The sequence below is a fragment of the Lampris incognitus genome, chromosome 7 (genome assembly GCF_029633865.1).
Source record: "Lampris incognitus isolate fLamInc1 chromosome 7, fLamInc1.hap2, whole genome shotgun sequence".
NCBI lineage: Eukaryota > Metazoa > Chordata > Actinopteri > Lampriformes > Lampridae > Lampris > Lampris incognitus.
In genome coordinates, this window is record NC_079217.1 from 33,816,924 (window position 1) to 33,831,995 (window position 15,072).

The 15,072-nt window shown below is 42.5% G+C and overlaps 1 protein-coding gene across 3 annotated transcripts in view; it reads right to left on the minus strand.

The window, feature by feature from the left end:
• Positions 1-11,046, minus strand: part of LOC130115525 (von Willebrand factor A domain-containing protein 5A-like) — a 42,517-nt gene extending 31,471 nt beyond the window's left edge. For 2 of the 3 annotated variants that reach the window (XM_056283222.1, XM_056283219.1), the window contains exons 1-12: positions 10,975-11,046; positions 9,349-9,396; positions 8,593-8,795; positions 7,824-8,046; positions 6,516-6,697; positions 6,275-6,389; positions 5,966-6,144; positions 5,769-5,857; positions 5,503-5,647; positions 5,071-5,150; positions 4,849-4,963; positions 4,523-4,681 (exon numbers count right to left, since the gene is read on the minus strand). In XM_056283222.1, the coding sequence (XP_056139197.1) occupies positions 4,523-4,681; positions 4,849-4,963; positions 5,071-5,150; positions 5,503-5,647; positions 5,769-5,857; positions 5,966-6,144; positions 6,275-6,389; positions 6,516-6,697; positions 7,824-8,046; positions 8,593-8,795; positions 9,349-9,391 (1,533 nt within the window). In that variant the 5' untranslated portion in view covers positions 9,392-9,396; positions 10,975-11,046. The remainder of the gene's footprint in view (positions 1-4,522; positions 4,682-4,848; positions 4,964-5,070; positions 5,151-5,502; positions 5,648-5,768; positions 5,858-5,965; positions 6,145-6,274; positions 6,390-6,515; positions 6,698-7,823; positions 8,047-8,592; positions 8,796-9,348; positions 9,397-10,974) is intronic. The other variant, XM_056283220.1, reaches the window with a different exon arrangement.
• Positions 11,047-15,072: the final 4,026 nt, after the last annotated feature.

A 15,072-nucleotide genomic window follows, 5' to 3' on the forward strand; every position in this document is an offset into this window, starting at 1 on the left:
CCAGTCCACCTGTGTACACCTTCCTCCATTCTTACACATCCTCCTGTGTTCCTAACTCTTCTTGAAATATATATTCACCACAGCCATTTCCATCCTTTTCGCAAAATCCACCACCATCTGCCCTTCCATATTCCTTTCCTTGACACCATACCTACCTATCACCTCTGTGTCCTTCACCAACATGCTCACTGAAGTCTGCTCTAATCACCACTCTCTCCTTCTTGGGTACACTCTCCACCACTTCATCCAGCTCACTCCAGAATTATTCTTTCTCTTCTATCTCACTCCCAACTTGTGGGGCATATGGACTGATAACATTCATCAGTTCACCTTCAATATCCAGCTTCATAGTCACCACTCTGTCCGACACTCTCTTCACCGCCAACACACTCTTGACATACTCTTTTTTCAGAATTAACCCTACCGCATTTCTCCTCCCATGGTAGAAGAGTTTGAACCCTCCTCCGATGCTCTTGTCCTTACTCCCCTTCCACCTGGTCTCTTGCACACACAGTATACCTACCTTTCTTCTCTCCGTCATATCAGCCAGCTCTGTCCCTTTACCAGTAGCAAATCGCCCAACAGTAGCACAGTTTCCTCTGGGTGGACGTTGGTAACCCAGGCCTCGACTGATCCAGTATGGAAATCTGATTTATGATCTGCATATTTGACTTGGCAAAATATTTTACGCCAGATGCCCTTCCTGACGCAACCCTTCCAATTTATGCGGGCTTGGGGCCGGCAATAAGAATATACTGCAAGTTGTTGTACTAGTCATTAATAAAAAATTCTAAGGGCACTTTTGCACCTGCATTGTTTAGTTCTGTTGAATTGGGCAGTGGATGCATTATCTCCTCGGGGCAGTTCATTTAAATAGGTGTGAAAGACCTAACTGAACTAAGGTGTGCCCCAAATATCCTCACTCTAGTGTGCATTGAAAGTGGTAGAGTTGGGAAGCCGTCAGGCTGAAGAAGGATGCCTTTTGGACTTGGTTGGCCCAGGGGTCTCCTGAAGCAGCAGACAGGTACCGGGAGGCCAGAAGGGCTGCCGCTTCAGCGGTCGCGAAAGCAAAAACTCGGGTGTGGGAGGAGTTTGGCGAGGCTTTGGAGGAGGACTTTCGGTTGGTCTCAAGGAAGTTCTGGCAAACCCTCCGGCGACTCAAGAAGGGGAAGCAGGGCTTGACTCAGGCTGTGTTCAGCCGGGGAGGGGAACTGTTGACCCAGACTGGGGATGTTGTCGAGTGGTGGAAAGAACAATTTGAGGAGCTCCTGAACCCAGCTAACATGTGGAGGAGGTAGAGTCTGAAGACTCAGAGGAAGCCCCACCCATATCCCTGGCAGAGGTCTCTGAAGTAGCTAAAAAGCTCCTCGGTGGCAAGGCGCTGGGTGTGGATGAGATTCACCCCAAGATGCTGAAGGCTCTGGACATTGTTGGGCTGTCTTGGTTGACATGCCTCTTCAGTGTCACGTGGAGGTCGGGGATAGTATCTGTGGAGTGGCAGACTGGGGTGGTGGTTCCCATATCCAGAAAGGGGGACCGGAGGGTGTGCTCCAATTATCAGGGCATCACATTGCTCAGCTTCCCTGGGAAAGTCTACTCTAGGGTGCTGGAAAGGAGGCTCTGACCGATTGTCGAACCTGGGATCCACGAGGAACTATGTGGATTCCGTCCTGGCTGTGGAACAAGGGACCGACTCTTTACCTTTGGGGAAGTGCTGAGGGGGGCACGGGAGTTTGACGAGGTAGTCTACATGTGTTTTGTGGACTTGGAGAAGGCTTACAACCGTGTACGCCGGGGCACTCTGTGGGGGGTACTGCGGGAGTATAGGGTACCGGGGCAGTTGCTACAAGCCATCCGGTCCTTGTATAACCAAAGTGAGAGCTGTGCCCACATTCTCGGCACAAAGTCAAACACGTTTTTGGTGGGTGTCGACTCCGCCAAGGTTGTCCCTTGTCTCCGATTCTGTTTGTGATATTCATGGACAGGATCTCAAGGCGAGGAGTGTGTCCGTTTTGGGAACCTCATAATTGCAGATGATGTGGTTTTGTTGGCTTCATCAGAACGCAACCTCCAGTGTGCACTGGGGAAGTTTGCAGCTGAGTGTGAAATGGCTGGGATGAGAGTCAGCACCTTCAAGACTGAGGCCATGGTTCTCTACCGGAAAATGGTGAATTGCTCCCTCCTGGTTGGGGATGAGTTGTTGCCTCAAGTAAAGGAGTTCAAGTATGTCGGGGTCCTGTTCACAAGTGAGGGTAGGATGGAGCAGGAGATTGACAGGCAGATTGGTGCAGCATCAGCAGTAATGTGGACATTGTACCTGACCGTTGTGGTGAAGAGGGAGCTGAGTCAGAAGGCAAAGCTCTCAATTTACTAGTCAGTCTTCGTTCCAACCTTCACCTATGGTCATGAGCTTTGGGTAGTGACCGAAAGGGTGAGATCACAGATGCAAGCAGCTGAAATTAGTTTCCTCCGTAGGTTGTCTGGGCTCAGCCTTAGAGATAGGGTGAGGAGCTCGGAGTAGAGCCACTGCTTCTTCGCATTGAAAGGAGCCAGTTCAGGTGGTTCGGGCATCTGATTAGGATGCCTCCTGGGTGCCTTCCTTTGGAGGTTTACCGGGCACAGCCAACTGGGAGGAGACCTCGGGGTGGACCCAGAACTCGCTAGAGGGACTACATGTCCAATCTGGCCTGGGAACGCTTTGGGATCCCCCAGGAGGAGCTGGAGGGCATTGCTGGGGAGAGGGATGTCTGGACTGCCCTACTTAGTTTGCTGCCACCGCGACCCGACCCCAGTGAAGCGGCTGATGATGAATGAATGAGTATTCATGCAAATCACAGTACGTACACCAGGTCTTATGTTTATGTTTCATGTCAATATCATCGGTCATTAATATTCAAACAGACTTGTATAGCCTTTAATAATTCTAATGTTATTGATGTCTATCATTCACAACTATTCCTCCATATTTTATCAACTGCAGTGTTTGTATCGCTCTTGTCTTGTGAAACCATGCACATCTTCAGTTAGTACTAACTGTTACCTCTGTCTATACCTCAGTTTTCTTTCTCTCATTTTAACTCTGTGCCAGGCTTTTTTTTAAATCGATTTGTTTAAAAAAGTACTGCACACTTGTGTGTTTTTTGAGCTGAAAACTACATTATATGACTGTACTCTGATGAAACACATCAATGCTAGTGTTAATATTGGCATTTCTTACCAAATCTATAAAAACTGGGTTGAAAATTGCTCAACACATGCCATTTTCTCTTTTAAATCAGCCCTGAACCTTGCAAGGCAAACACTGGCTTAAGTCGACCAGTTGGGACTTATCTACGTCATTAAATTTATATAAAAAAAGAAAGTTAACACCTTTTTTTTTAATTTATTTCTGATTTTTCAATTTTTTTCTCCCAATTTAGTGGCCAATTGATCCCTATTTTAATTCAAACACCCACCCTCGTACTGCATGCATTCGCCAACTGCATCTCTCCGGCCGGCAGTCTCGAAGGAGACCGCCTCCCCACTTTCGTGACAAGGCGACTTCAGGCCGAACCACTGTTTTTTCCGACACACACAGAGACACATTCACGTGATGAACACAAGCCGACTCCGCCCCCCTTCCGAAGACAGCCTTGCCAATGATTGCTGCTTCATCGAGTCTGGCCATAGTCGGATCTGACGAGACCGGGGCGCGAACCCCGGAAGTTAACACCTTCTAATCAGAGGTGGGTGACCCACTTCCACCAGCCCCCGCCCTTCACTGTGAGTCTGAGAAACCACGCTCATTATCAAATATATGCTGATTGAGACTCGTCATTCACAGGAGTTTACGTTGTTTTTGCTAGCCTCGCTAACCTTGCACTTTTATCACTTTCATTACATTTTCTACCAACCTTTTGAATTTCTCTCAATTTATAGTTATATTATTTCTTAATTTTTCAGTTTTGGCACAATAGTTCAGACTTGTGCAGCTGTAGAAACGCCACTGCACAACTGGGTTGGTCGGGCTTGGATGTGAAGCGGGGCCCCCTCTCCTCAGCCCCTCCCTGCTTCCCCTCTAATTTTTAGCATTTTTCAAAATTATGCAGTGGGTCAAGATGGGCTCAGATCTGGGGGAGAAGTTGGACTTTTAACTCCTGATCCTTGACTGCTATTCAAGATCTTTCTGATATTGATCCCAATTTATCCTTGGTGCAAATCAGCCTGCCGCTGCACCACTGCTCTGACAGTTTCTTAAATATCGGGATAAGTTAAGAATAAAGGCAGCTTGCTACCAGACCCTCATTCTGTGATGTCTAGAGACACTAACAAACTTCCTTCGATCTGGTTTTGATCCAGATTGATAACTTGCAAGCAGTCTCTCATGCGTGTTGTTTTATTACTGTGCATTACACTATAGCATAGGTTTGGAGCACTATATGCTTCCAAACCTGACAGCAAACATTTTAGTACAGGAGGCTGTTTACTTCAAAAATCACGTTTGCTAAACTGTATGTATTTTCCCAACAAATGGCATTCCTACCTCTCCAGTGAGCTGGGCATAAACCAGTGACCTTTGACCCTGGAAAAGTGTCGTGATTGGTGGAGAAAGAGTAGTCACAGAGACTCCTTTTGGTAGATCCCATGTCACTGAGATATCCACCACGGCTGGCTGTAGGGAAAATCCAAGTGACTGCATCACCTGGGGTATGAAAGTTTAGAAAGGGAAGATTGAAAAAGGTTTTGGGATTGTTCACGCTTTCTTATAACCACCCCTTTCATCAAACAGTATGTTCACTGGTCACTGTAAATAACTGCTCTAAGTCAGAGAAATGCAATGATAACGTTCTCGTCATTTTCTTGTCTTACTTTAGGCTGCATTCTGTCAGTTCCTGTGATGAACTGGGAATGGCCTCCTCCTTCTTTTGCCATCCCAGTGATGAGAGCAGAGCTGGCTCCTTCCCCAATTCCAAAAGAGAAACACCTATGGTGTTAATTTGTTTTAAACACATACACACAGATGTGAGGACAAGGGATAATCTCTTGAATTGCTGGACATATCTATTTTTGCATGCATATTGGTGGCTCCACCTGTGAGAACCTGAATTCCTCTTCACCAGATCTAAAACGTTTTTGGTGTTCTGCACCTCACCATCAGTAAAGATAAACAGCTATGGAGATCAAAGAAGACAGGAGAGTCAACGCATCAAGCTCTGAAATGTGCAGCTTGTGTAGCATCAACATAATACTATGACAGTTGTTTAAGGATGTTTCAGATCAAATATAACCAGAAAGGAGCGGCATGTTTACATTTTGAACAAGGCTGTTCGTTTGAGATTGGCTAACACTGAAACTCTGTTGCAGAACATGAGAAGTACATTGTACCAGCAATAGAGTCTTAAACAATCATGATTCAGAGTCATAAAAAGCTAAGAGCAGATTTGCTTATGATGTTTAAAGACATTAAAAATTTGTCGAGTAACAGATGATTCAACAACCTCTGTAAAATTGTATGTGTCTTACTTGTCTTGGCTGACTGGGAAGGCCTGGCTGACTGAAGATATGTTTGAGGGGCTGAAGGATCTCTGTTCCCCCCATGTCAGCATCCATTTTCTCAACCTCCTTTAGAGCGTCATCAATGCTTTTCTGGCTATACTCCACACTCTTACTACCATCATAAACACGCATGTGAAGATCCCCACTAGTACTCGATCATACACACAAAAACAGGTTACATCGAAAAATGCAAAAAAAACTTTATCTGAATCAAATATGGGAGAGTCACTTACGGGAAGATATGATTATAATTGGAACCAAAACCATAGATGTTAAAATAGCAGCCCACAGGCAAACTCTTCAACAGGAGCAACAAAGTATCCTAAGATGGAAGGAATCAAAATATTTAAAATAATGATTAAAGATGGACTGATTTAAAGAAGGGAGTTAAAGGTATTTTATACTAGAGAATAAGCACTAAGCTAAGTACCCTGGCACTGTCAATGCGAGTCTGACCCTGTCCGCGGCTGCTGTCCATGGCGCATCCCATACTTCCAGAACGATCCATTAAGAATATGAATTCTCCACATGAGATGTGTGAAGACATTGCAGCCTTGGGGAACTCAGGATACAGGCTCAGCATGACCACTGGGTCACCCATCAGAGAACCTGGAAGATAACAGTGAGGGGAGGATGTAGACATGACTAACCATTAAAGTACTAATTAACTCATATTTATCTGAGATAAAGGTGACATCACCTCTCGGAAAAGAAACAACAGTTCATTGATTAGACTGACCAGGTTTGGCAGAGGACTGTCCTGCCTCAACTGTAGCTGCGGGCTGATGGGAGTCTTTGTAGTAAACGAATATTTCTACATCTCTGTCAAACTTGTGTCCTGCAGCCAGGCTGACCTACAGTTAACAAAAAACTGTCCTTTAGTATACATTACAACACCAAATGTCTTGTTCTTTTCTTTGGAATACATCATATAAACACAGTAACACATACACATGGGCAGATTAAAATGTATACACTACCGTGGCCTGGGTTTGTTCTGCATTGAGGTACTGGATTGGGTCTAAGGAGCAATTGGACTCCACTTTAGCAATGGGCCGTGGAGCGGATACTCGAGCAGAGAAGGTTAGACTGTAGGACACAAGACAAGCTGGCACAGAGGTTACCTGAGCACTGCCACCACTTACACTGCCACCTTCACTCCCTTGGAAGAAGAAAAAAAAACAGAAATTAGAAATACCAAAGCGGTATTAAGAAAATAATATCTCAAGAACGGTCCATTGCCAGTGCATGTTGCCATACATTAACTGACTCCATTATTACCTAAATAACTCATGCCTTCATAGTTTTTCTTAGTTGCACTGAGCTAAAACTTAAAACTTTGTATGTAAGATTTTTTTTGTTTGAAGTTCACTCACGAACTTATCTTGACATGGACAAACTGACTAAAAGTCTACTACGAGTCAATTTCATAGACCAGTGCAGTAGTAGTGCAGTTATTCCACAGTGAGTCTTGCCCTTCAAACCAATCAGAGAAGCTCAAAGAGAAGGGGCAGACCAACTGGCTGTCAAAGTGTGCATGCCATTTGACATGCATGCTCGGTAGCTCTGAAATGAAGCTCTGTTTAAAGTTGGCTTGTCTACCTTGGCTAAAGGGAAATAGCAATCTACTTCACCTATAACGTATAGAAAAAAAAACTACTTCACTGGAGCAATGATCTAATGCATAAAGTTTGTCCTATATACCAGTTTTTGGAAGTTTTTAGTCCTCAAGCTTGTCTCATCGAAACCCGGGGTAAACCCTGAAGCTAGACACCAATTCATGAACCGGGCCCAATGTTGGTGTAACTATGTAAAAATAATGTTTTTACACGCATAGATTATAAACTGTGAAACATTATACTCTCTTTATAGCAATATTACAGAACTTGGTCAGAGGTGATCACACAAGGTGCTAGTGCTTTGGAAACCGAGAGCTTTACACTTGACCTAAAAGTACAATGGATCTTGTGGTGAGACTAAGTGCTAGTGTTTTAAAATTGCAATCTACATCCTTATAAATACTTCATCTGTAAGTGCAAAAGAGCTTCACAACAACAATGTTGGTGCAACTAAGAGATGATGCATGGATAAATTATCAAAACAATATGAGTTTTGCCAATTATGACGGATAAACTCATGTACGCACATGAAGCTGGTATATAGGAAAGGGATATGGGAGGGAAGGAGGATGAAGAGAGGGGGGTGTTTTTTTTGGTTGTGTACTTCTCCAGAATCATATATTTTAGCTTTGACAGTTTATAGTAAGAGTAGTTGGCTGTTTTCCTCACCCTGAGGTTGGTAGCGAGGGTTGAGCACCGCGGGCAGACAGAATCTCAGCCCCTCATCGGCCTGCACAGCCAGCTCAGTGACATATTGCAGCCTGATGGAGGCACTCTCTCCTGGAGGAAGACTGCCTACACTCAGAGAGAAAATATCTGGACTCTGCTCACTCTCCTCCAGTAGGAATGCTTGCTGGCCAGAGCTCAATGCATCATCATACTCTTCACGGGCCTGAGCAACAGACATATGTGGGTTGATATGTGGTTACCAAAAAAAAAAAAGACACAAGAACAGTTTCTTTCTGCAGGCTGTCACTGATGAACACTTAACATTGTCATAATAAATCTAAGCATGCTGTATATACTGTATATTGTATGTATACATGCATATTCTGTCATGTCCACCTACCTCATGTATACAACTAACCTGCTAACATATTTGCTCCAGCATCTTTACACTCTGCACCACTGCATAATTGCCTTCTCGTTTCACCTGTATATAGTCATTCCCTGTATACATTCCTGAAGATTGCTGTGTTACTATTCTATGTAAGTACATTGAGAGCTACCAAACTGGAGTCAAACTCCATGTATGTGCAAACATACACTGCCAAATAAAGATGATTCTGATTCTGATTGATATTGGTTGTGTTTCAAACAAAGAAGCTTTTCACATTTTTTTAAGGAATATGTGGATTTGAAAACCGTTCTTCAAAATCTCTCTTAGGACTTAGACTATGTCAAACTGTTTCCCAGCTCCCTCTATTCTCTAGCTTACCTTCTGTTTCTCCTGCACCTTGGCCACAACCTCTGCTTGTCCAATCTTGGCACTGAAATGACAGATGGCAGCATCTCCAGGTAAAGGAAAAACAAAGACAGCCTCTATTGGGCTCTCCTCTTTATTCTCATACTGCAGAGTGGAGGTAACAGTGGCCACATGGTCCTTGACATCCACCTCCACCCCAATGCCCTTAAGAGGAACTGACAGAGAGACAAGAGGAAGGACAAAGATGATGATCAACAAAGATTTATTGCGTGTACTGTGCTTGCCTTAATATGGATTTGGATAAGGACAAAGGTTTCATGATCAATGTTGACTCTGATGATGATGTTTCATCATTATTTTTTCCTTTAACCTTCAAGTCACATATATTCAAGTTAAAAGGTGATTGGAAAAGCCCCACCCTGCCACACAAAGTCCCTTGTACTTTACACACTTGGACCAAAAATACATAAGCACAAGTCCCCACAAACATGCACCACTGTTACACTAATATAAAAAGATGAAAATGGAATGTAAACAATTAAACAAAACACAATCTTTATTAAGCCTTATTTAATCATGCTATTCAACTTCCAAGACTGGTACACTGGTGCACTTATGGTTTAAAAATTATCTTTACAACGAGGCACAAGTAAATATTTTAGCCCCTCATGAATTTTGATTTTTTTTTTCTTCAAGGATAAAAGGCTGATTATGACAGGAATCAGGGGAGAAATGTGAATAAATGAAACTCAGAGGGGTTGATATTACCTGGCTCCTTCTTGGCACTAAGTAGACCACAGCAGTTCACCATAGTTCCTGTTCAACAGTTAACAGTTAAATATTCTATTGCTGCTTTGGTTGCATCATAGTACAAAAAAGGTCAGAAATCATTGATATTGATTTAATAATATAAAGCTACGAATTTTTAACTTTCTAACATCTTTTGGTGGACTGGCATCTTTCCTATTAGGCTGGTCCAGAGGTCCTAATAACACTTCACACCTATGAACATTTAAATTATTTTTCTATATCCTGTCTGTCATCTATTCTTTCTAATGTCCTGTAATCCGTCAGCTTTGTTGTCTGTGTTATATTTTTTGTAACTTTGATATCATTCAATAATGTTTAAAAAACATAACAGACATTGTAACACAATGGACAATAGGTCCATAGTTGTCCAATGTTTCAAATACAACTAGAGGTTTTGAAATGTGGAAAGAAAGTAAAACTGGAGGAAGACAAAATGTCCACACATGAAGACTGAAAACTGCTTTCATTGTGTGTAAAGTGAAACTAGACCACCCTGTCACCCAAAATCGACTCAGTGGTTGATGTCTCAACCAAAAAAAAAAGTTTATTTCAAACCTGGCTCAGAGGTTTGCTATAAACATTTGGGCTTTTAGTGAAATTTAAAGTGAAGTGATGTTTTCATTGTGGTGACTCGATAAAATGAGTGTAAAGATACAATAGTTTGCATGTGCGGATCTGCTTTTACGTACTTTCCACATGGGCCTTCCGCACCGACGTTGGCCTTGTATGCTAGATAGGTTACTGTCTACATTGTATTTAAAAATTAAACAGATGTGTACAGTGGGGCTGCAGACCTAGGCTTGCAGCTAAAATGCACACAATAAAATTGAGTTGAAAGAAAAAAAGAGGAAATTATTATATCTCGTTTTGTGTCTTTGTGTCATTGCAGAAGCTCAACGACTACTTTTCTTCTTTAGGAAGCTTAAAAAATACCGGATCAAACATCAACTTCTCGTTCTGTTTTACTCAGCCATTATCGAGTCCATCATAACATCTTCTATTACAGTATGGTACGGTGGCAAGGACAGTCAAACACGGGGGGGGGGGGTGGACTGCAGCGGATTGTCAACAAGGCATCCAAAATCATAGGCAACCCACACTCCCCTCACTGTAAAGCGAGCAAAGAAGATCATCTCCGACCCCTCACACCCTGCTCATCACCTCTTCCGGCTCCTTCCCTCAGGGTGGCGCTACAGGTCACTTATTTCCACTAAGACTAAACGCTTCACAAACAGCTTTCTCCCTAGCCATCATGACTCTGAATTCCTCCCTGTAGTCCCCTCCTCACACATCACTGGCATGTATACTACCAGTCAGTTAATTGTTGTGTGTAATATGTTTGTTTCTGCGATTGTGTATCTGTATTTTTCGTGATAATATGTGGCATGTCTGCTGTGTATGTATGCCTATTGTGCTGCAGAGTTTAACGTGTACCGAAAACAAATTCCACCGGCCTTGGCCGTGTGGTTAATAAAACAATATAATCTAATTAATAAACCTTGTATTCTCTTTCGCTACTTGGCATTTTATAGGGAATTGTCTGTCCGTCTTTGACTGAAATACAAAAAAAGAGAAAGTACCTACCTATGTAGCCGTCAGTAATATGTGCAGATCAGACTTACTTTCTATTTCCCTTAAATGCGTAACTTGTATGAGCCTCCGCACTGGGACACGCCTGGCGCACTAACCAGTCCCCATTCCCAGGTCGTCATATACAGACGCTTTGTCACGCCCCTCAGCGTCTGATACGGCCGCGCAAAGGCACAGACGCACCGGACTTTCAACTAACCCAATGTAAACACGAGCAACTGCTCTCGCCATCCATTCACTGTAATAGTAACCCGATCGCGGCGTTATAAGACGCTTTACTGTGTTTTCCTCACCGTTAGTTCCCATTTTAACGCTTTCTTTTCATGGTATCCACATTTCTCAACACAAAAGCGCTTATGAAACAAGATGTAAGAAGCACATTTATATCTTGATTGCACGGCGTTGTGTTCCAGGTGTTTATAAAAGCGTAGCCCCACAACGGAAGGGCGTCAGCCAAAAACGTGATGGCAGCTAATTAGATTTGTTTTCATTTTGTTTTTGTTTTTTTAACAAAACTTTATTTAAATCCAATTCAGAAGAGCATTACAAAGCCCTGTGATAGCCTGGCTGGCGGACTGTTCAGGGTGTCTCCCTGCCTGCCGTCCAATGACTGCTGGGATAGGCTCCAGCATCCCCGCGACCCTGAGAGCAGGATAAGCGGTTAAGACAATGGATGGATGGATAGATTCCAGAGAAAACATAAACGTAAAAAAACAACAATTATAAACAATACAGCAGGGGACAGTAAAAAAAGAAACAAACCAAATAAAAACGTGTAAACAAAATACACAAAGACATCATATATTTTCAGTCTTAATGGCTTTTTTGTTTTTAACATTTCGCAAGGATTCGAAATAATACTTGTCCATCTTGAATTGAACAATATGTGGTCTTTTACTTGCCCATCTGCATTTGTGTATATAAAATGTACCATATAAAATAAAGAGATTTCGGAAAGTCCGACCATAGATAGACATTGCATCGATCAAAGCTGATATCCTCCCCTCATTAAGAAAATCTCCTCTATAATAAGATGAAATAAGTGTAAAGTTGTTTCAACAGCATAATCACAAAAATCCATTTTACATCAATATCACGTTTGCATTTTTAAGTGTCTGATTTGTTGGATAAACAAGATCAATTATTTTGAAATAAATATCTTTAACTTTGTTGGTGATGACACAAAAGGTCTATACTACATTCAAGTCAACGTTTTCAAATTGAGAATTCCAAAAAAATTTTGCATGAGGAGTTTGTTATGTTGGTGAGTGAATCACAGGAGACGAACGAACTGTTATTTAGCACCAACCAGCTTTCTTCCAACTTTCTGTCCTCGCTCTCGTTCTTCTTCTGTCACCTTACAGCAGTCTTTCTCCGCCATCCATCGTCTCACAGTGCTACCCAGTGGCGATGGAATGTAGTGTTCACAAACACAACATCTCCCCCGTTACTCATGGAAATACTATCTCATTATGACTTAATTTAGCCTAAGCGGCCTTAAACATTTTCCTTCTGTAATGTAACATTATCAGGTAACTTAATGTTCCGTACTCATAAACCTGAAAACATCTGAATACATGAATGAAAATAACTGAAAACATAAGGTTTCTGTTGCACAACAGTTTCTGTAACCAATTTAAATTATCTACGGTATTTCAAGTAAGCCTTACCATATACACTCACCGGCCACTTTATTAGGCACACCTGTCCAATTGCTCGTTAACGCAAATTTCTAATCAGCCAATCACATGGCAGCAACTCAATGCATTTAGGCATGTAGACATGGTCAAGACGATCTGCTGCAGTTCAAACCAAGCATCAGAATGGGGAAGAAAGGGGATTTAAGTGACTTTGAACGTGGCATGGTTGTTGGTGCCAGACGGGCTGGTCTGAGTATTTCAGAAACTGCTGATCTACTGGGATTTTCACACACAACCATCTCTAGGGTTTACAGAGAATGGGCCGAAAAGGAGAAAATATCCAGTGAGCGGCAGTTCTGTGGGCAAAAATGCCTTGTTGATGCCAGAGGTCAGAGGAGAATGGCCAGACTGGTTCGAGCTGATAGAAAGGCAACAGTAACTCAATTAACCACTCATTACAACCGAGGTATGCAGAAGAGCATCTCTGAACGCACAACACGTCGAACCTTGAGGCAGATGGGCTACAGCAGCAGAAGACCACACCGGGTGCCACTCCTGTCAGCTAAGAACAGGAAACTGAGGCTACAATTCGCACAGGCTCACCAAAATTGGACAATAGAAGATTGGAAAAACGTTGCCTGGTCTGAGTAGTCTCGATTTCTGCTGCGACATTCGGATGGTAGGGTCAGAATTTGGCGTCAACAACATGAAAGCATGGATCCATCCTGCCTTGTATCAACAGTTCAGGCTGGTGGTGGTGGTGCTATGGTGTGGGGGATATTTTCTTGGCACACTTTGGGCCCCTTAGTACCAACTGAGCATCGTGTCAACGCCACAGCCTACCTGAGTATTGTTGCTGACCATGTCCATCCCTTTATGACCACAGTGTTCCCATCTTCTGATGGCTACTTCCAGCAGGATAACGCACCATGTCATAAAGCTCGAATCATCTCAGACTGGTTTCTTGAACATGACAATGAGTTCACTGTACTCAAATGGCCTCCACAGTCACCAGATCTCAATCAAATAGAGCACCTTTGGGATGTGGTGGACCGGGAGATTCGCATCATGGATGTGCAGCCGACAAATCTGCAGCAACTGCGTGATGCTATCATGTAAATATGGACCAAACTCTCTGAGGAATGTTTCCAGTACCTTGTTGAATCTATGCCACGAAGGATTAAGGCAGTTCTGAAGGCAAAAGGGGGTCCAACCTGGTACTAGCAAGGTGTACCTAATAAAGTGGCCAGTGAGTGTAAGTGCAACCGAAAGCGCGTCATATATAATACTCAAAACACTCTAACGTAGTAACTAAAATTCACATCACTGCCACCTTAACTCCAATTCACAATTGTATTGTATTGTAACGTGCATGGATGAGAAGACACGCTGGCCGCTGGCTGGCGGGTCTGACCCTTTAGTCGAGCGGTTAGCGATGTCTCCTGCGGTGCGGGCGATACGTGTTCGCTTCCCGGCCGCGGCAGTTCCTGTGGTTGCGTTGTCCCCCGAATTCGCTACATTGGTGTCAGAAGTGGGATGGGGCGACCGTAAGGCCATCGGAAGCGTATGCGCCCTGAGGCGTGAAGGAGCTGATATGCTTAAGCGCCAAGTACTATTAGGGAGAATAAGGGGGGGAAATCTAAAGGGAAAAAATGATAATGCATCTTATTTTTTCCAAATAAACTTAAATAACAGGCAGTCAACTTTCCTGACAAAAGATTTTGGAGCATCTAATACCAAAGCAGAATAAACCAAGCGAGATAAACCTTCACTTTTAGATAAAAAAAATACAACCTCTGGGTGATAAATCTCTCAACAACTACATGTTAAATATATTTTGTATTTTATCTGTTAGGGGAATTAAATGTAGGTCTGTTCTTGCTATTTGATTTTTGCAAATCTTAATGCCCAGATATGAAAGGTGTTCTTTAATTGGAATACCTACTACTTCATTTGACTGATTGGGTTTTTCTTTCAGTATAAACAGTTCACTTTTAAAAAAAAAAATATTTAAAGTAAGACCTAATACCTTAGAAAAAATAAAAAAAATAGCAAGGCAATCTATTGTTTGTTTTTTATCTCTCCCTCATTTCTTGGACAAATTGTAATATCATCTGCTAGCTGGGTATACATTTGATCTCTGTATCTGATATTTGTATGGCTTTAAAAGCATCGTTATTAATATGTAATGTCATCAACAATGTAACTGACCAAAAAGAAAGGGGGCTACGGGGTGACCTTGTTTTATACCTTTGGAGATGTTAAATCTAGGGATGGTGCCAAAAGACAGTTTAACTGTTCTATTACCTTCGTTATGCATAGTTTGTATTGTATACTTAAAATAGGGTCCAAATCCACAAAAAAAAATCCATTTCATCATACATAAAATTGTGACTGACAGAATCAAACACTTTATATAAGTCTACAAATAAAATACAACTATTGTCTGTGA